Raw genomic sequence first — 21,708 nt, 5'->3', positions numbered from 1 at the left:
ATACATGCCAAAAAAATGCAACCCTGTACTTAAAGATTTTTAGGAACTGTCACGTGTTCCTTGAATGCATATACAGGCAAATACATCTATTTGTCCATGCATGTTTCAGTGTATACTCTTTTCTCCTCTTGAAAGGCATATGGGAGTGTGTCCCATAAACATCTGCATAAGTATTTGCCATCAGTTTTTTCCCTGCTTCCCTTTTAAAGTGGAGATGACTGGTTGGAATCAAGTTGCATATTGCAATGTTACAGAGTAACATAGTATTATATGTTTTAAAATGATGCAAGTCCGCCAAGTGTTTCTTTAAATTTTTAGCCAATTCTTTGTTGCATTTTTTTGCCTTAAAGGGACTCTCCAGTGCCAGGAAAACAATCTGTTTTCCTGGCACTGCAGGTCCCCTCTCCATCCCACCTCCCAATCCCCGGTTGCTGAAGGGGTTCCATTTTACCTTTAGAGGGTAAACTATTTATGAATGATTTGAGACATTGATTTAAGACATTGCCCATCCACACTGCCCCCCCGTGTCTGGTGATGTCCAAAGTTCCATTGAGGAAGACTTGGAGAAGCCAACGCCTGTGCATGACACTATCACTATCACTATCACTATCACATGACACTATCAGCCTATCACTAGTTTTCCATTCACAAAACAGTTTAAGAAAGGTTTGTTCCTTGAGAAAGCCAATATTGATGTATATCAATGTACAAATCTACACATTTTTAGTTAGTATTTCATTCATTTCAATTTTGGCACAATACAGGTAACCTGACATAAAAAAGGAACAAACCTGGCATAAAAAAGCAACTAGTTTATAAAGTAAATTGTAAAAAATAAAATATAAATGCTTAAGTGAAAAGCATATGAGCATAAAGACTTAAATTATTTACTTACAAGTTAAGAAAAAAATGGAAAGAAAATGTTGCTCTAAATGAAACACTCTATAAATAATTATTTTTTGAATAGTTAAAGTTACCTAACAGATTTAGCTCAACTGGCAAATGTATATAACAGTATGCTTAAAGTGCCCATGCATCTCCTATTTTGGGAAGTTAAAACCGATGTGCTTGGATGCAGTGGTAGGCTAAACATGTGATTGACATTCCAGGTAATTGCATCCACAATTACTTGTAGTAGTTTGTTCATCTTTACATATACACATTGTTTGAACACACATAAGCATGCCAACAAGCATAACAAGGTGATGGATGATGCCCTGGACACAAAACTACATTTATTTTTTTATTCTGGAATCTGTGGAATAATGGTCCATAATTCCTTATAGAATAAATACACTTTAGACAAAATACCAACAGCCACTCTACCGCTCAAGCTGGAAAACTTCCTCATCAGCCAAAACGTCTATCCTGTAATCCCTTCTTACAATAAATAATCCACATAGAAACTCCCCAGTGCTTGCATTTTACTATTACAGTTGTTTAGTTGATCATCATAACAAATATAATAACATAAATAATAAAATATGTAAAGATAACAGAAATCCGTTAAATATACATTTTTAGAACCAAGAGCTCTCTAGAATCATTGAAGTTCAAGGCGGAGGTGTGACTATGTGGACATTGCTTGCCAAGCAAAACCAGGGTTATTTAGCTTAGCTGAGATATTTAAGTTTTTTTTTAAATTTTATTTCCATCTGTTTCTGTTTTTCCTAGTAGTCCAAGGATTAACTTGTTAATAGAGCAGCAAAGAGTGCTCAGAGTACATCCTTATTCTCATAGTATCTCCAACGTACTCGGAGCTCCCTTAAGATAAGCCATTGTAGATTTAAATAGGAACTTTGGCACATCTTGTTGGAAACATGCCAGATTCAAGTTATTGACAAGTTTACCTGCACTGAAGACCACTGGAACTTTTACTGCATTTTACAAACAGCCCAAAGAAATCCAGGGTTGTTAGAAACCACCTTGATATTCTGATATAAGCTCATCATTAAATAGATAGCGAATATCCTTAGCTGAAAAGCCCAAATCATTTTTGTCTTGTGGCTGTTCATGTGCCATTTCACAAAAAAACGAACTTAATGCTTAGGTGATCAACCCCACCATTCAAAACAGAAAACTCCAAGTGCAGCGCTTGTAATAATTGAAACACTTACCCCTCAATGCATACGGGGGATTGATAACATGTAAGAGAAAAGAGTATACTTACAAATAGTACAATATTGTTTTTAAAATGTATAAAGTCTATTTATACATGCACCCAAGTGAGTGTACGAAAAATTCACATTCGTTAGAGCCTTTTTTTCGGTATAGACTCTACACAAAAGGGACGTCTGGGCCTTTAAGGTGGCACCAAATACCTTCTTCTGTGATGTTAGAAGGCTTCACAGTACTCCTCCACAGTGCTATATGAGGATATAAAACACAAAAGAGAGCAATCAAGGTGCAGACTGTATTTAACAGGTAAGTATATATTTTATACAGATACCTGATCACCTTACTTGGAGCCTGTTCGATAACTGGCCCCAAAATATTTGTCTAGTATCAAATTATAGGGTGACACTTCCTTACAGGAATCAGGGTATACAATGGAAGTAGGACATGGCTGATAAAAATGGGATTTATTTCCAAATGAATTTAAAATTGAATAAAGTGTAAACATACATTAAAAAACAAACAAAGTAAAACAAAAGCACTAAGTCCTTGTTGTCTATGTGCAGTTCAAGATGTGTTTTCGCCGATGGGGCTTTTTCAATTGGTATGGACAAAAGTTTTCCCATGCCATTTCAGCCTAGCCATTTGTGGCTAAATCTGTAACAGAAGAGCGACATATGTATATAATAATGAAATTAGTGTTACGTGTGATATCAAGTAACACAAGGCAGACCCACAATGCTGCGGTTAGAAATGGAAGCCAGTGTGCCCAAAGGCAGTCTCATTGCGGAAGTTGAGGTACAAGCAGAACTAACAGTGAAAAAGAAGAAAGCAGAGTGTATTACACAGGATTAAGCTGAGAAAGACGAAAAAGCAGAAATGAGTCGTTTCGAAAAAGGTCAGACAAAAATTGTCCTTTGGATGGACAGGAATTGGGTGGCAATGACGACATGGGGTGATGAACACTATCAGGGTTGTTTACTAAACTGAGAATTGTTGTAAATGTAAAGTGATGGCAAAATGAAATTCAAATTTAAGACCCAAGTGGCCAAACTGAAAGCATTGTTGATTAGATAAGCGAGTAAAAATTCAAGTTTGTGAAAATCCACTCATGCTGATTGTGTTATGGACCTTACAGGCTTGCAGTGGCATATACCTTTTAGAATTATCTAGTAGTATAAGACTATTTGAGCCCTTCTATTAACACGATTTTTGTCTTTGTTTGCATCGTGATATATGTTTGAGTTATTTGTTTCTTGCTGTTATCATGTTACTAATCTATGCTCTCAGTGTATGTACCACCATGTTCTAAAACATTAGTTCTCTGTGGTGCATTCTCAATTTGTTAATTATGTCACTGAGATTGACAATAATCATGGTGTTACCCTGTACTCAATGATGATGCTATATCTTCTCTGGACACCTCTGTTGAGTCTACTAGCAGACAATACAACTTTAAATGTTGCTCTGACACCACAGACCCTTTTGTTAAAAGATGGACCAAAATTACACACTATGCTACTTCCACAAACCACATTCTTGCTTCTCAAAAGTGATGGGCGGTTTATTGTTTTATTTTAGGAGGCAATGGGGGGAATTAAGAAAGGCGAGTTTTATTTGGATTAAAACCAAAGGAAAAAGTTGGACGCAAATATCAAAGAAACAGAAAAGAGATAAACAAATGATTTGATTTTATTAGACACTTAACACTAAAATCCTTTTTCCTAACCTCATATAGAGAATGGGATTTTTACCTTCGCACTGTAATTATTTTACTTACAACAGAAAACAGGCTTGATGTTCTAATCTATAAATAAGCATTTTGTATGTCCAATAAAGTATATAAGACTGTCGAATGGGGCATTTAAAAAAACAAACAGAAACAAATTATGACTTCAAAATATTTAAAAATCCATAAGATAAAAATGTATTGCTTTTTTAATATCCATGTCAAAAAATATGTATATATAAATTAGAAATCTGGCAAGACTACTACATTCCCAAACTGAAATGTAAAGTATTTATTAAAACTTAAAAAAAATAATAATAATTATGAGAGACTGAAACCAAACACACCTATATGTACTTTCATGGCACTTGTTGGTGCAAAACATATTTTCTTATCTACACTTGGGAAACTAGGTAGTCAGGGTTGACAATTTTGTAGAAATTAATCAGAAACAACCAAGTGTTGTCAAATAATCTGAGCCAGTGAGAAGTTTTTTTCCTGAGTCTTTTCCACTACCAGTATTTATTCCTTTTGCTCCTTTTCTGACATTTTTATTTGACAGTACTTTTGTGTTGTGTATTCCACTTTTTTATCTTTATGCATTTTTTATGCCAAAACGTATTCTAGTTTCTGGCATCCTTTTTGTAGTGCAAAGGCAGGCCTAATTTGTATGAGATGTATGCACAACGCTCTTAGTTTATGGTACATAATCATAGAGGGGCAAAACAAATCTGAATATACAAAGGTGAAAGATGACCCTTCTTGGACTATATTCACTATATACACCCACCCTCCCTCCTTCCCCCCCACACACTCAAATAAAATATACTTTTCAGAAAGATTTTATAAATCTACCCCAGGGTATCTTTGAATTATAGTAGACTTGCCATTTAAAAAACAAACAAACATATATTCATGCCTCATAATGAGTTCTTTCTTACTATTAAGATAGATATATCGAGGAGTCTAATGCCATTAATAAAATATTTTTAAAATAAGGCATCGTTATTTACTAAACTCTGAATGGTAGCAACATTTTTTTAAATAAGTAAGAGTTTAGTTATTTTAGTCTAAATGTTAGTATTGATCAGAAAACCGTTTAAGGGGTTAATCCACACTTAGGAAACCATTCACCTTTTATCTCCTTTACAATTTCAGTAAGAGACAATAAATAATATTACAGAAAATAATGCAATATTAAAAATGCCCATCTCATGCAAAAGTAATGATTGTATCTATCTTCTTTTATATGTTATCAGGGTTTTACAGGAAAAGATGGTGCTATGGGACCCAGAGGGCCACCAGGTCCAATGGTAAGTTACATTATTGTCTATCTTTTAAGAAGTAGGCAACCTGTCATCAGTTTCTGCACACATGCATTTACAGTGGCAGCTAAATGACATTTTAGTAAATATATTTGCTAGTGCATGAAATATGAGAATGCTAAAACATTTTTCCATCAGTTATTCATGTGGAAATAGACTGTTAATCTAACATTCAATATCCTGATAACATTTCCAGAGTTTGAATTCATCTTAGGCTTTCTCTTGCATTGTAGGGAGCTCCAGGAGCTCAAGGAGTGCCAGGCCCAAGCGGAAAACCTGGAAAACCAGGAGATAATGGATTAACGGTAAGACAATACCTACAAATTAACCTCGGCTCCGAGAGGAGGGATAGACAAACATACTCTCAGTGACAACACTTTTGTTTGCTAAGCTTGCTGGTTGTAAGAACAGCTAGACTCCTAGATGTAAGAATTTGCAATCCATCTTTTTTTTACAGAGTTAGTTGGTCCTTTGGAAATTGTGGTAATCATTTTCCATTTGAACACGTACCAAGTTCATCTGCCAAGACATATATTTCTGTACTGTGTAAACACAAAGAACCAGATCAGCACTTTTACAGGAAATGTTCCTCTGCTTTCTGAGACTACATACTGCTCCTGCTCTTTAAATCACAGGCAATTTCACACACGTATGTTTGATTCCACTGTGATTAAATCTCTCTGTAATTATTGCTCAGTGCATATTGATGGCTGGCTGTCCATCAACCATGATATTAGTGTGTTAATAATGCTAACATTTCTATTATTTAATTCAGTTATTTGATGGTATATTTAAAGATATTTGTAGCCCAAGCCAAGTAAAAAAAAAAATAGAAAAAAAAATATATTATATATACTTTATTATATATATTTATGTATATGTATTCTGTATATATTGATAGAGAGGCAAATTACATATTAACAATAAAGGAGTATTGCAGCAAGCAATTGTACCAACAATACATATTTAAAATAAACAGAAGTAAATGCTAATCAATATTGCTTCTTACTTAAAGAAGAGAGCAAACTCTGAAAAGTGTATTTTTAAATAGTTTCACTGCATACCGCAATATTCATATTATTTTGACATCTGAATTATTGGACAAACATGACTATGTCTGTCTATCATCATGCTTTAGAATCATATAGTGCATGAATAGTGATATCACAAATGCAGTTATTCCCCATAATGCGCAGTTTGATATCACTGTGGATTACTTTGATGTCATCTGTGTATTGTTCTCTGTAATGTCTGGTTTGACATTTAACATGCAGTATGGTGACAACTAATCTAAGAGAAGTGCCAGAACACTGTAGGTACTGCTATTACTCAACACTATTCCATGCCTCTTAACTGTTCCAAATTAAGCCGTACAGTCCTGATTTTGGGAAGCTGTTCTGTCATCGATCTTTAAGACCCTGGTGTCCTGCATCTAGGGACACCAGGGAACTGTCCAGGACAGCACAATGCAAGCACATCATTATACTCGCACTGTGCAGCAGGCACTAGGACCATGCAGAAAGTGCTTGAGCAGCACTTCCTACATGGTCCTGATATTTGGGGTGGCCAGATTGCCTGTCAGGTGGTGTACCAACCTCTTTTTATGCTACCTTTCTGATGAGACCTCACCATACTCTGGGCGGCTCCACCCATTGTGGTCAATACTAGCGACACGACTCATGTGACTGGTGATGCCTCCTCGGGACTCTACCCACCAGTCCAGAATTGCGGAGTCTGCATGTTAAGAGGTATTGTATTCTAATAATGACATTGAGGGAGAGAAACAGAGGAGATATAAACTGTATATATCCCCAGCTCCTCTCCCATCATTTTGTTACCAGTAGCTGAGTTGAATAATAGCAGCTATTGTTCGGGAGAACAACTCTACGCATTCTCACAATAGCCAATTCACCATTCCCTTTACCCTCTCTTTTATACAAATAAAATGTAAAAATACATAGATTGATACACAAATGCAATTTATTAGTTATTGAATTGACAGCTCATTTAATAAAGTTTATACACTTTTGGTAGCTTCTCGTGGGAATAATAAAATAAATGTCCATCTACTTGTACTACTTATGTTTTGATGTTTTCATAATACTAATGTATATAAAAATCTTATTTTCTACTGCCCCCAAATGATTTCACAACATAAAATAATCTTTGGAAACCTCAGTATGGCAAATGGGAATGTAAACAACTTCAAATTTGCTGCATTAGCATGGAAAATAAGTTGTTAATACATGTAGAAAACTGAAAATATTTTCAAATGGAAAGTCTTAACGTTAATTAGTGCATGATTAAATGGCATTGTTACGAAGGCATTTGGTGACTTTGATGTCTGCCGCTGGTTTTAATCATTTTAAAGTATTAAAATACTTTCTATTACTGGCATGCCAGGATGAAAGGGCAAAGGAAAATTAATATGGGTGGCTTCCAGATGTTTCTGTGTGTTGGTTTAAAGAGTTGATTATTGAACATTTATGTAAAGTAGAATGAGAAGCTTGATGAAATAAAGAACTGCTGATGGAATATTACTTTTTTTTATTATGCTGTTCTCAATTTAGATGCTGGGTAGTCAGACCATATAAGGTCAATATAAATTGTGAAAGTTGAGTATATAAACTTAGAATCTTCTAAATAGAAAGCTAAATCTAAAAAAACTTTACAGCCCTCTGCAATACAAAGTGGCTCACCATCACTTGCCTGACACATACAAGTAATACAAGTAATGTGTGGTTAGTGGGTGATATGAATTCCCTCTGCTACAGAGAAGCTATTAAAGTTGACCATTTGTGTGAGTGAGTTATAGTCTTGGAATAAGGTCAAAAATCTATAGATCCCACAACCAAACAGTAAAGAAAGACCACAGTATCCTTCAACTGAAGCGAAATATAAGCACAGACCTTCCATCCAATGAAGAACAATATTATTCAAATGCAAGTTATCACTGGTACAGCAATTGCACTTGTATTCTATTCAGAATATTTGAGCCACAATAAAGGGTATGGTTTTTGCAGACCAAATTTGGAGGAACAGACAGTGACATCATGTTCTTGTTCCATACATTAATTGGCATTTGTTCTCTTTTCCATGCTTCGTCCCAGTATTCCTGTGGTTTCCGAGCAAAGTGGTTATGTAGATTTAGTGTAGAAGCAAATTAGAAAGGAGGATTGGATATCTCCTTAACTTGAATGTTTTATCATTTTAAGCTTTTAGTTAGTTTTTTTTTTATTTTAATAATTGTAAATGGCAGTATAATTAGGTAGTTATTGGGATTATGCTAACTAACAAACAAACAAAAAAAACATTTTGTTTTTGTACAAGTATTTTGCATACTTTGTTGCCTTGTAATATAAGTAATATGAAAAACTGTGGATTTCTCGGAATATAGAATGTGTGTATGTCAGCTTTTCTATAACATAATATAATAATCTATCCAGTTGATTGTTCTTTAATAACCTCTATATCCTGTACAGTCAGGAAAGAGGAAAGGAGAAAGGGAGAGACATTCTCCTGGTTTAGTGTATTTAACCCCTCCACTCCCACATACAGAGTGCAGAGTTGAGGATACATCAAATAGTTCACCCAAGATTAACAAGGGTCTTGGGAATTCCTGCTGTTCTCTCCATCCACTGACCTTCGGTTCATAGGTATGAAAAAAGGAGAGAGGGCATTTCTTCCCTCTGTTAATGTTATTCTCAGGACCACCTACACTGATTTAATACAAATATTTATTTAAAACATGTTACGCAACCAATTTTAGTACTTGGCTTCTCTAATACACAGCATTGAACTTAGTTTGCCCAGGTTCAAAGATAATTCATTATCCAAGGGAGGGGGTGTAAGTTTTCTTTGCCAAACTTACAAAATGCATGTGTAATAGTTTTAGTAGAATGATTTCTTGGCAGTGAATTTGTTAAAAGCAGCTAAATTAGATGGATATATTGATTTGATACAATAGCACCAAAGATTATATTGTATAAGCATGGTATACATAAAAAATAGTGGGTCACAAAAAGAGAGATTTCTTATGATTGGCAAACTATGCCTTCATATCTCTCAAAACACATTGTATAACACTGCAGTGCATGTTGGCGCTTTATAATTAACAGTAATAAAAGTAATTGCGTTGTTGGTGTACTTTATCGTATAGTTGCATGTTGCTTGAAATATATGTACACGGTGCTTGCAGACATTAAGCAAATGAAAAGGTCATTAGGAAGTAAGTTTACCTCTTGTACACTAATTCTGACTCTATTCCCATATGATATTATCACCACAATCTGAACTAACTAAGCCGTTATTGTCAAATACATTTCAATATAATTTACTGTGAGCTGCAACGTGAAATAATTACCTTTAAAACAGATCTGTCACTGTCTGGGGTGACCCAATGGTGACATTGTCACTGAGGATCTGGCCAGGAGGAGGGGAGGGGCATTCAAATGGGAGTTTTATTTACCTGAACCTTTCCATCATAGAAGAGGACTAGCCATCCTCTTCTGGCTAGCCCTCTTTGGCTCCTGGCCCTTCAGCTACCAGGAGTCGGGGGAAATTACACTACTCTGTGGCAGTTGCTCTGTCCAGTGTCAAGTGTAGGAGAAAACCTGAGACTATGTAGTCCCTACTTTGCCCCAGTATATCTTTTGACTGGATTGGAATTTCAGTGAAATTCCAACACAATCAATATGAATCTTTCATAAAGATTCTATGCTTATGATATGCTTATTTTAGAAGGGGGGAGTGGGGGGTTGTAACTATACAGCTTTAAAATAATTTTATGTAATTGTGAGTCTGCATTTCTTAACATCTTTTTGAACTCTATGTCTAAGTATAATCAGTGGGCTACACAATGGAGGTTTTACATAATCAAGCTTATTGGTGCACACACTATACAACAAAAACATTTGGCCTACATGGCCTTAGTCATGACCTGCATATAGTAGGTTGGATTCTCTTAGTAGAGTAATGGTTTATTCAGCTTAGTAACATTAATTCAATATTATATTTAAATGGAGGAATTGCTATTCAGCAAGCAGAATAAACCATTTTTTCTGCCAAGAGAATCCAGCCTGTAATATGCAGGAATTAATATTTAATTAAATGTCTGCAGTATGAAACTTAGCATAACAGAAAAAGCTACAAAACTTTTATCTACAGCAAGATCATAGATACAGATCTTAAAATCCCATATAGACATTTAGTTTTGTTATAATTCATAGAAAAAAAATTAATATATATATTAGCATATTACACTATCTCTATTATATATCATATATCATATATATATATATATATATATATATATATATATATATATATATATGATATATAATAGAGATAGTGTAATATAACTCAAAGTTTATCCAACATATTACACTATCTCTATTATATTTATATATATGATATATATTATATATGATATATAATAATGATAGTGTAATATGTTGGATACACTTTGAGTTCCTAGATAGGTTAATAAGAACTATAACCTATACTCCAGGAAACAGTATTTTAGATATGTATGTATGACTCCTTAAGAATAGACTAATGGAATTAATTTCACTAGAAGTTACACATCACACAAAATAACTACTTTAATGGAATCATGGCTATTTTATGAAGTATATTTACTATATATTATAAGGTAATATGTTTAGTGTAATATTTTTAGGTATTATGTTTCTTAATAATTAGACAAATAAACATGTTTTACTAATAACAGGATAAATGCCTCCATTTTGTTTCATTACTTTTGCAGACATCTTTTAAAGTGTAAAATGCAACTCTCTAGCCTGATATGGGTGCCAACACATTTATGAGAAGTGACAGATTTCATACAAATTATTTTTCCTATAATGAAAAATGACACTATAACGTTCAGGATATTGAACTGTTCTCTTTAGGAATTTGTTTTATTAACGGATGAGACACCTTTAAAAGCTGAGGTCAGGTGAAAGTGTCACTTTTATTCATTAAAATGAGTAAAAGTTAATGTAACTTCAGGGGAGCTGAGCAGGAATGTAGATTTTATGACTGAGGTTTATGGAGACATTAGTCTCAGATTTAAAATGAGGACAAGAATTATACAGAAGGTGTCAGTCACTTTTATTGCTCTCTTTGTTCTGAAGGTCATATAAATAATGCTAGTTTGTTTCTTTATAGGGTCCGACAGGACAGAAAGGAGAAAAGGGTGAAAGGGTAAGTACACCAAAAATCTAATATCTCCATTATTTTTAAGTCTATTGGTATTCTATACACATTCTTTCAATGCAATTGTGTTGAAAACAGTATAAACTTTGATATGCTTATTTATGTACATGTTGTGTCCTCTAGGGAGATATTGCTTCTCAGAATATGATGAGATCGGTGGCAAGACAAGTATGTGAACAGATGATAAACAGTAAGTTTTTAAGAAGTATTATATTGAAGCAAGCCTAACTGTAAAATTGAGCAACATACAGGCCCTCACAAAAACTCCCAACAAACTCCATTATTGCCCACAACTCACTATTTCGTGAATAGATCCATCATGCTTCTTATTTGTTATGGAATATAACCTCATAGTACATTACAAAATAAAAACTCATTTATTGTGTATAATCTTTTTTTACATTGTTGTATTGCCAGTTTAGGTTAGTTATACATAAGTAATGACAAGGTAATAATTAAATCTTCACATACAAAAATCAGAAAGAAAAAAAAAGTAATATAGGTGTTTAAAAGAAAAAAGGGAGAGAGAGGGAAAGATAGTGAGAGGGAGAGAAGGTTTCTACAAGTAATAAATACTTTAAAGAAAAATAGCCTGTATTTAATCTTCTATCTTGAATCATACACATTGTGCTGTGTCTCATACTTAGTGCACATATGATGTTATCTTAGGTGGTTTTCACATTATATCATGATATTATGGCTTTGAGGCTCTAGTTAGATGCATAACACTCTAGTATGTTCTAGTACAGTTTCATTTGCTTTATCTTTCTTTATTTAAATCCCTATTGGTAATGAATGTTCAGGAGGTCAGCTTGGGGAAACTCACCGCACTCAGTTGGCAGTATCTTGGTCCCAGGCTGCGCAATCTGAGAAGCTGTCAATGAATTTTGCATTACCCTAGGCATAGGTCCAGGTCCCATGGGACACTGCAAAAGTTTAGCTCTAAAATTGGCAATGGCACATCCATTCTTTTAAAAATAGATCCCTTGTGGAAACTAAAATGTAAAAAAAAATATTTACTCTTCTCAATATATTCTTAAAAGGGAATGCCACATTTGTATTAGAATAAAATAATTGCAGGAAACATAAATACCCAGTACTGTGTGACAATCTTGGCAGACAAACGCCTTGTTTTTCTACTGTCCCTGCAGTCTGGCAACATGCCATTGTGGTACTGTATTACACTGCACTTACTTTTACATACTTGTTAAAGTAGAATAGAGCTAATGATCCATAATTCATTGATACATGTATTTCTTGATTAACATGTATACTTTGTTATGTAGCTCACAGCATTTCCTCATGAGTAATGTATGTATGGGACATTGTATTGCATAGATATAGTGATTTTCCATTGTGGCTTAGCATTTTTGTTGTGAGTTGACAATTCATTTGCAGTATGTAGACCAAAATATGCAATTATTGTAACATACATTATCTTTTCAGTGGAAGGCGGTATTTTTTTCCCCAAATCTTCTGTATTTTTCAGAGTGTTTGTTAAGCTTAAATAACTACATAAATCGGAACCATTTAAATACAAGGATGTAGCAATACATAACTAAGACAATCCAAAATGTGTCAGCTCTAATAACGATGGTTGGATAGTTCTGTACCTTTTTTAAAAGTCAGTATTTACTGGGTAGATGTCCAATGAACAGACGCTTAAGTGAAAGACTCCTAGGAGACTGTGCAACACATTGTTTTACATTACATTGTTTGCTCCCATGAAATTGTGATTTAACTAGTTAAATGTATTATAGATACATTCAGATTAAAATTTTCTAATACAACTATACTTTACTGAGCTTGCATCACCCATACAATGCTGTTAACTTTTTAAAAGTGGATCATTTCACTCACATACTACATTTTTTACAGCTATTGTAATCAGATAAATGAGAATGAGACAATATACTGATATCTGATATCCTGCTTCTTAACGGTTCAAAAACACGAACTTGTCAATGTAGTTTAGATTAATTTGTTAGAGTAAAGAAAAATGGTTCCTGTGTCTAACATGTCATTCTTTCTTGTGCTTTCAGGTCACACAAGCAGATTTAATCAGATTCTGAACCAGATTCCAAATGATTATTATTCAAACCGTAATCAGCCTGGACCTCCTGGACCTCCTGGTCCACAAGGTAGCACTGGAACTAGAGGAGAGCCTGGAGGTGCAGGAAGACCTGGATTCCCAGGATCACCTGGTCCTCAAGGACCACCTGGAGAAAGAGGTATGTTATACAGATATGATTAGGCCTCAAAAATAACACAATGGAACATAGGATATGGCTTAAGGACAATATACAATCTCAATCCATAGACTTCAGTGAACGCAACACATACATATCTACAAATTAAGATGTGGTAGAATTACTCAGAATGATGGCAGAATGTAAGAATATAATGCATGGATTCATTTTTAGAAAAGTGTGCAATTTATAGCATAACATGGAACTAGACCAATATGCCAATATGCATTGTCATTGTGTGCTTATTGTTTGTTCAACAGGAATACCAGGAGAGAAAGGAGAGAGAGGCAATCCAGGAACTGGAACACAAGGACCCAGAGGACTGACTGGGCCTCCAGGTTAGTTTTTTTATTTTCTCTTGTACAAATTTCTATGGGTTAGACAGAAAGCTAAAAATGCAACACCTCAATGAAGAGCTCTTGATACGTATTTAAAGGTATGTGCAATATTGTAGTAGCAAGGCATCATATTACTCTTAAATTATGTCCTTCAGAAAAGATTCCAGATATGTTAAAATGTTTTGGTGTGAATTATATATCACCAGACCCGTTAATCATAGGTTAATCCCATACACTGAAAGCCCTTGAGAGCAGGGTTTTCTATTATACCTGCTTCTGCCTCTTCAAACATTTCACACATTTTATAACTTTCCTAGAGCACTAAAGTTATTAGTGCTTCTTATTGAATGGCAGCTAGAATAATATTAAAATACTATAATTATCATATTGAGGTTAAACAAGTGAGTGTCTTTAAATACAAGTACCCTGCATTGATGTTTGGTGACTAAATAGTTTGTAAGACATTTAATCATATTCTATGATCTGCAAATCAAATCATTTAATGGAAACTCATGCAAATATGTACATATGAATATTGTATTATATTAATATTATAGAAGGTTTGGAAGCATGATGTTTTCTATACGGAACTCTTTAGTCAAATTAAGCTGATAAAATATATCTCATCTAGTTAATGGAAGAAAGAAAGGAAAGTTCACAGACTATTCAAGTCAAGTCTTGTATAGTTCCAAATAAAAAACTACTGTTAACTAAATAAACCCTATATCCCAAATAGAAACGTAATATAAACAGGCTATTGGTGTTCCTACTAGTGGTAATCCAGCAATTGAACATGGTTCATGCCCCAATAAGAGAAATTGAATGTCAACTCAGCTATTCGGCCTCATAGGTAATATGAGTGGGATTGATAATGGTAATATATTTTTATTAGCTGCAATCTAGTAAGAACAAAACTGCATGCTAAGTGTGTTCAGACCAATTGGGGGTAAAAAGGGACTCTATAGATTACTTTTACTGACAAGAAAATTGTGTGATAAACCATGTGATAAAGCTCCATAATGGTGTCCAGCTACTATGGGTGTCTACAAAGAAAGCTTTTTATTTGAAGGAACATCCTAATCCTGATGGAGCAGACACAAGCACCTGTAGCGATCTCCCTAGAATTCTTGATGCATAAAATGCACAATGGGCAGAGTTCTAGATATAGTACCTCTGCCTAATGCCTCTTTTGGAATCACTGGACTTCTGGTCCTTTTACTAGATCACAAATGAAGGCAAGCTAGGAAAGGAGTCCTCAATCCCTTGACGAATTTCTGTGGGGGCCGATGTTAGCTGCATTATTCTAGAAAATATATATTTTTAAATTTGAAAAAACAGTTTGATTGATACATTCCCTAGCATACCCTGGGAGCTGGCAGAATTTCTTAATTTATCCATTAATGTGTATTTTTTTATTTTAACTCCCTTTTACACTGGTGACGTTAAAATCACGAAGGTTTGCTTTCATTGAAAACCCATGCCGTTCGCCAGTCTTATTACAGAGCTTAGATGGCTTTGTATGTCTCTATCTTTTCTCTGCTTAAAATTTCATTTAATCATTGTTTCGAACATTCTATTCACTTGTAAAATAGGGAATCTGTCAAAGAAACAGTATTTACAGTGGGAAATAAATGCCTACAAATGATCTATGCCCGTGGTTCTGAGTCATCATTCAGTTCCCATGCTATTTTCAGTGGATCTTCACTTATTAGAACATTCACTTGCAAATAAAGCCAACTATGAAATCTCTGGAAGAATTGTGCTCTCATTGATATGGTATATATATATATATATATATATATATATATATATATATATATATATATATATATATATATATATATAAAGATGCAATTTTAGACAAGGCTTTCTAATGCCCAGTTTCCATGTATACAAGTACCATGAAATTTAAAAAAGTTTTGCACTCTTGGAGATTTGTCTTAAAGAAAACCTATAGTTAGGTTGGTACATGATTTTACCTTTGTTATGTCACAATACTGAGGACACCAGTTTTCAAAGACTATTTGTGGTTCTTGACAGTAAGTGTCTCTTTTATTGAATCTATTTTGTAATGAGAGCTGACCGAACTTTTTGAACCAGTTACATACTAGTCACCCATGGCATCTGCCCACTATTAATCCTTACTGAAATTGAACTGCAATCCCCAGTATGGGGCAGAATCCATTGTCAATAGTGTTTTAATTGTATTTTGCATAATTTATTTCATGTACACAACATGAGCTGATACTGAAACTTGATTTGAAACAAGAGTTGTTGCCAGTCTAATGTTGTGTACATGGAATGGGTCACTGTTAAAAAAGCTTAGGAGCCACTAATTGTTGCATTAAGTTTGGAGAACTTAATTAACTTAACCCAATTTAAAGTTATTTTTAGTTCCTGTCATCCCTTCTTTGTGACATTACCCATGTGTCATGTGCAAATGAAATAATATAAAGGAAAATAATTAATTTGTAAAAATCACTATGTGGTAATAAATGGTCATAAATAAGGAAAGAAATAACAAATTCAATATCTAGTTTTTCTTTAAATATGTGCTGTACATTTTTTAAAAGTTTGTAGATATTTTCTATGTTGTACAATCACACTGCAAAACTGAAAAGGTAACAAAACCATCTTCTTCAATACTGTTACATATTAAAGCATTTTATTTTCCTAAACATTTTTTTACTTTTATATAGAGATGGATATTTATTTTATCTTCTAAATCCATAAATAATTGTATGTTGCAATGTTACTTTTAAAATATCATTGGACAGAAGACAAATTAACAAATAGTACTAAACATTCAATTTGCAGTGTTGCTAATTTATTCCTTGCTATATCCATTGATTATTAGCGGGTGTCTTGGCAGGGAAAACAAACTGTCTGGCTGTTACTGTCTTTAATTTACTAGTTAAAACATGATTTTTTCATTATGAGATCTACAAGAAGCTTGCTACAATTTTATCCTCACTTGATTCAAGCTTTACATTTCATTTAACCATAATAGAGACTGCTCCAAAAATAACATTACTTCACCTGCCCTTGGGCTGTGGGGCAGCAGAGTTGATGCACTTCTTGGTTTTAATTGAAATTCAGTGTGCTTTTCTTATGCAGTTGTGTCCCCAGAGGTCTTTATATCTTAAAAGTGGAAACAAACCAAATACTTCATTGATGTCTCTAGTTTAGTCCTTTCTCACCAAATGTAGCTCAGAATAAATTAGATTATGAATATGAAACTCAAATTGAAAACAATTATTTGTCTGACATTAATTAAAAAATTAATTAAGGTTAATTTTATTGTTTCCATTGATACCGGATATACATTCTTCTTCGGGTTAGTATACTAGGATGTGTCTAGACAGGTCTTATGCATGATTCACTGTGTACTAAAACAATTGAATACAAACCTAAAAGCATTGTGAATTGTTATTTTCCATAAATTCAGGACCACCGGGTGATTCCAGAACAGGGCCACCAGGTCCTTCAGGCTCCACAGGTCCTCCAGGATCTCAGGGTCGCCCAGGTAATCATGGTATCAGAGGTCCCCCTGGTCCAGCTGGATATTGTGATGCATCAATGTGTGCGAGTATCCCTTACAACGGCCAAGGATATCCAGGTATGTAACCCTGCAGAACAATCTTGCTACAGCAGATGTAAACAAGGGTCTTTACCAAAACAATCATCATGTTTATGACAATGCTAATAGTCAACACATAAAATCCAAAGCAATTTATATTATACCACTTTATATATACATACCACTTTATATATACATATATATATATATATATATATATATATATATGTATATATATAGTGGTATAATATAAAATATATATAGATATATATATATATATATATATATATATATCAATATATATAGATATATATAGTGTTCAAGTAGAGATTGTAGCCGTATTAGTCCAGTGATATAGATGTAAAAAACAGATACAATTTGTATCCTGTAATACCTGTGTCTTATCTGCACTCATGTCGCTTTAACCCCTGTATCACAACTCAACTTTGAATTCTATGTGTCGTCTTGCTCAGAAATACTTCAGACTTGAGAAAGGGAGTTTCTCCCGTAAAAAAATCTGTTAGTCTAATAAAAAAGGTATTACAATAAAAAAAATACAAAAAAATGGGGCACATATACTAAATAATTATTTTTTATTTTATTTTTTATTTTGGCAGTGGTGTGTCCCTTAGAGGCATACATGAAATTAATTAATTTGCACTTTTTGTGTGTTCTAAGCCTGTGTTCTCCAACCATCAGAGGTGCAGTACTGAGGGATTTCCCAAATCATACTCATAGGGAATATCTTTAGAACCTGTTATTTCCTTCTTAAAGAATTATTTGATATCTACTTACACTGTTGACAAAATATTAACTAAAAAAAATATTCTAATAGGTAAAAAAATTAAATAATACTATTTTAATTTGGCACCTTTTATTCAGTAAAATAATTTTAATTTATTTAACTGTACACCGTGTATGTTTGTATAGGTGGAAAATAATATATTTATCTCTTACTTTTACATACTAACATCATCTTTGACCTGTTTCAGGTTCCGGCTAACACATTTTCTAAGTCTCCAGTGCTGCTTACAGTTTGAATTCATGAAAATCCTGCACGTACTTACTCTGAAATGATACTTTTGTGAAAATTACACCATGGATATAGCTAATGACTTTATGTTGGCATCATAGAAAGGGGAGACTCTATCATACTAACAACTCTCAAGTGGGATCAAGAACAGCATTGTCAACTTACAAAGCCTGTTGCATCTCTGTAGTAAAAAAAAGCCATGACAAATACAAGAAATCTTTAAGGTCTCAGTTATACATGGGGCCAATATAACTACTAACTACTGTTTCAGAGGTAACCCTTTTAAAAGAAAGAGAGAGATTTAACCTAAAAATAATAATAGAAATGATTTATGTAAATAATAAACTAATTGTGCCTTGTAAATGATTTGTACGAGATCATATCCACTAAAATCTGTTAACATTATTTTACAATAAGCTAATACATTAAAGCTTGCTTCTTGCTGTTTGCTACAATAACAATATTTCACAACCTACAAGATTTACGGTGCTACTGCAAATCTGAATAACAACATTACTGCTCGAACAATCCATTTCATTTGAGTTATGTGTATCTACAATAAATAATGGTGTATGGTAATTCATCATATTTTATTGTATCACAATTCAGATGAGCCTCTAAACTGCAAAAGAAAATAAATTTGAACAAATGCTAAAGAAGGCATTAGTGATCTTTGGAATTCTAGTTGTCAAAGTGAACATCAGACCAGTGTAAAATGGCTGAAGATGCAGCTGACGATAATATTAGTTATTCTTCTGAAACAGTTGGAATACCAAAGCTTACTTAAGCCTGAACTTTAGACTAACATTGTGTTATACACCGCCAATGACTGATTTGACACTCACCTTTAACCAGCTAATATTGTATAACGCTGTACTTTTTTTTGTGTTAATGATAGTTTTATCACCAGTTTTGGGTTGAGAAAAAAAAAAAGAAAAAAAAACCCCACCAAAAACGTATTTATCTAAAGCATTTTTGTGGTTCAATGAAATTTTATTTTACTGGCTTTGTTAAAAAAATATATAGTCCCCAAATTATTTGTATGTTAAAAAAAGAAATTGCATGAAAATATAAATAGATTTATGCAATTAGATAATTATCTTGTTCAATCGGAAAAAATATTTTCAACCAGAACCTTACCAGCCTGAAAGTGGACCCCTGGAACCTGAAAACCAACCCTACGTAATACCAATGCAGCTAGAAAGGACTGATGATGACTTTGATGACTATGGACATGAAATGGCTGGATATGCTGAACATATGCGGTGGAAGAGGTCCTTAGCAAGAAAAATTGTGAATTAATATAAAGTATTTTATTTTTAGTATATGTTCAATTTTCATTGTTTTTTTTGTGAAGGTAGATATCTGTAGCAGGTGGATTGCATGCCTTCCCATTCCAGAATACATCAATCAGGTCATGCACTTTATCATAGTAACACATTTTACTTCAAAAATGAGATATATAGACTTTTTCCTAATTATTTCCAACTTTAGAATATATTCAAATACATGACTCTTTGAATCTCAAACTTTATTAAGTTCTTTCCTAATTTCTGTAACTATAACGCAAACAATGTGTTTGTTCCAAAGATATCTTTCCTTAGAACACAAAAGACCTATAAGCTGTAAACATAAATTCCTAACAAACCTGATCTATACTCTCTAAATTTATAGTACAGATGGTTTATTGCTTTTTGACCATAAAACCCAATTTTTATATGCTCAGGCTCACTGAACATTGAACTCAAAACAAATTGTAAGTTATATTGCTTTCAGGTAATAGTATCAACACAAGTTTAATGTCTCAGGTTCTTTGAACTTTGAGCACAGCCAAAGCTTCTAATGCTTTATGTGTGCTTGTAAATTATTTTGTGCTTGCAGTGCCTTAATTTTGAATGTGCTTAAATAAAGACAACAGTTTGTAGCAATGTTATATGTTAGGAACCAAAGAACACTTCAGATGTTCCACTCTTACCTGTTTGGACAATAATTTGAAAGTCTTTGCACGGAGAGTGGAACAGATCCTATACATTGCAACAACAGTCCTTTTATTTCATAATTTACTCTACTCCAAGTTTCAGTTATACTTTATAGGAGATATACTGCTTTTATACTATGCTTCTCTTTTAAAATCCAGAAACCTTTCAACATAGCTGAACATACTGCATCATTTAGATGCCAGATTATATTGTAGACACATTAAACAGTTACATGTATGCCAAATTGCAGTCAGTCCTGCAAAAAAAGGAATTGCATGTTTGTGCTGTATATTTAGTATGGACATTTTTCAGAATATAGTATTTTAGTTCTCAAAGCAGTTTGAAATTGTTTGCAAGACTATGAAAATAGATTTGCTGTTTTAAGATTTTTAACTGCAAATTGTGAATTTCACTGCCTTATATTTTTTATTTATTTCTGAAACCAAAGGCGTTTTTCAATAAAACTACTGAAAATATATGTGTGCTTGCTTTTCTTGTGTTTCTATGTGTATATTATTTGGCAGTGTCTTCTCAGCTAGTGTACAGCAATGTCACAATCATAGTTCAAACATCCATTTGTTCATGGGGGTTCGTACAATTACTAGCTCCTGTATTAGATTTATTAAAACCCACTTAAACGTCCTTCCTCATTGACATCCTCACTGTTTCTCTGCAACTGCAATGTTTTATACTGCAGTACTAAGTGCAAAAGGGACACTGTAACCAGACCACTTCAGTAAACTGAAGTGGCCTGGGTGCCTATAGTGTCCCTTTAAGACTGACTGAAGAACATGGGAAATAGCTAAAGAGCAGATTACGAGTCCCCATGATAACATGTCTTCATTATTTTCATTCAACTACAATAAAAAAGAAACAGAATAGCAAGGGAATTAATTTTCCTTTTTTTTGTAAAAACGGTATACAAGCTGTATAAAAGAAAGCAAAACAAATGTTTTGCATACCGTATATACTCGAGTATAAGCCGACCCGAATATAAGCCGAGGCCCCTAATTTTATCCCAAAAAACTGGGAAAACTTATTGACTAGAGTATAAGACTAGGGTGGGAAATGCAGCAGCTACTGGTAAATTTCTAAATAAAATTAGATCCTAAAAAAAATATATTAATTGAATATTTATTTA

The 21,708-nt window shown here is 33.6% G+C and overlaps 1 protein-coding gene across 4 annotated transcripts in view; it reads left to right on the top strand.

The window, feature by feature from the left end:
* Positions 1–21,043, top strand: part of COL12A1 (collagen type XII alpha 1 chain) — a 165,349-nt gene extending 144,306 nt beyond the window's left edge. For 3 of the 4 annotated variants that reach the window (XM_063442995.1, XM_063442998.1, XM_063442996.1), the window contains 8 exons: positions 5,104–5,157; positions 5,403–5,474; positions 11,341–11,376; positions 11,512–11,578; positions 13,431–13,619; positions 13,898–13,975; positions 17,424–17,594; positions 19,721–21,043. In XM_063442995.1, coding sequence (XP_063299065.1) covers positions 5,104–5,157; positions 5,403–5,474; positions 11,341–11,376; positions 11,512–11,578; positions 13,431–13,619; positions 13,898–13,975; positions 17,424–17,594; positions 19,721–19,890 — 837 coding nt within the window. In that variant the 3' untranslated portion in view covers positions 19,891–21,043. Of the gene's footprint in view, positions 1–5,103; positions 5,158–5,402; positions 5,475–11,340; positions 11,377–11,511; positions 11,579–13,430; positions 13,620–13,897; positions 13,976–17,423; positions 17,595–18,547; positions 19,033–19,720 lie in introns of those variants that run through there. The other variant, XM_063442997.1, reaches the window with a different exon arrangement.
* Positions 21,044–21,708: the final 665 nt, after the last annotated feature.

The sequence above is a fragment of the Pelobates fuscus genome, chromosome 2, assembly GCF_036172605.1.
Source record: "Pelobates fuscus isolate aPelFus1 chromosome 2, aPelFus1.pri, whole genome shotgun sequence".
In the NCBI taxonomy this organism is placed as follows: domain Eukaryota; kingdom Metazoa; phylum Chordata; class Amphibia; order Anura; family Pelobatidae; genus Pelobates; species Pelobates fuscus.
The sequence above is the reverse complement of the archived record's forward strand: the minus strand, read 5'-3'. Positions and strand labels throughout refer to the sequence as shown.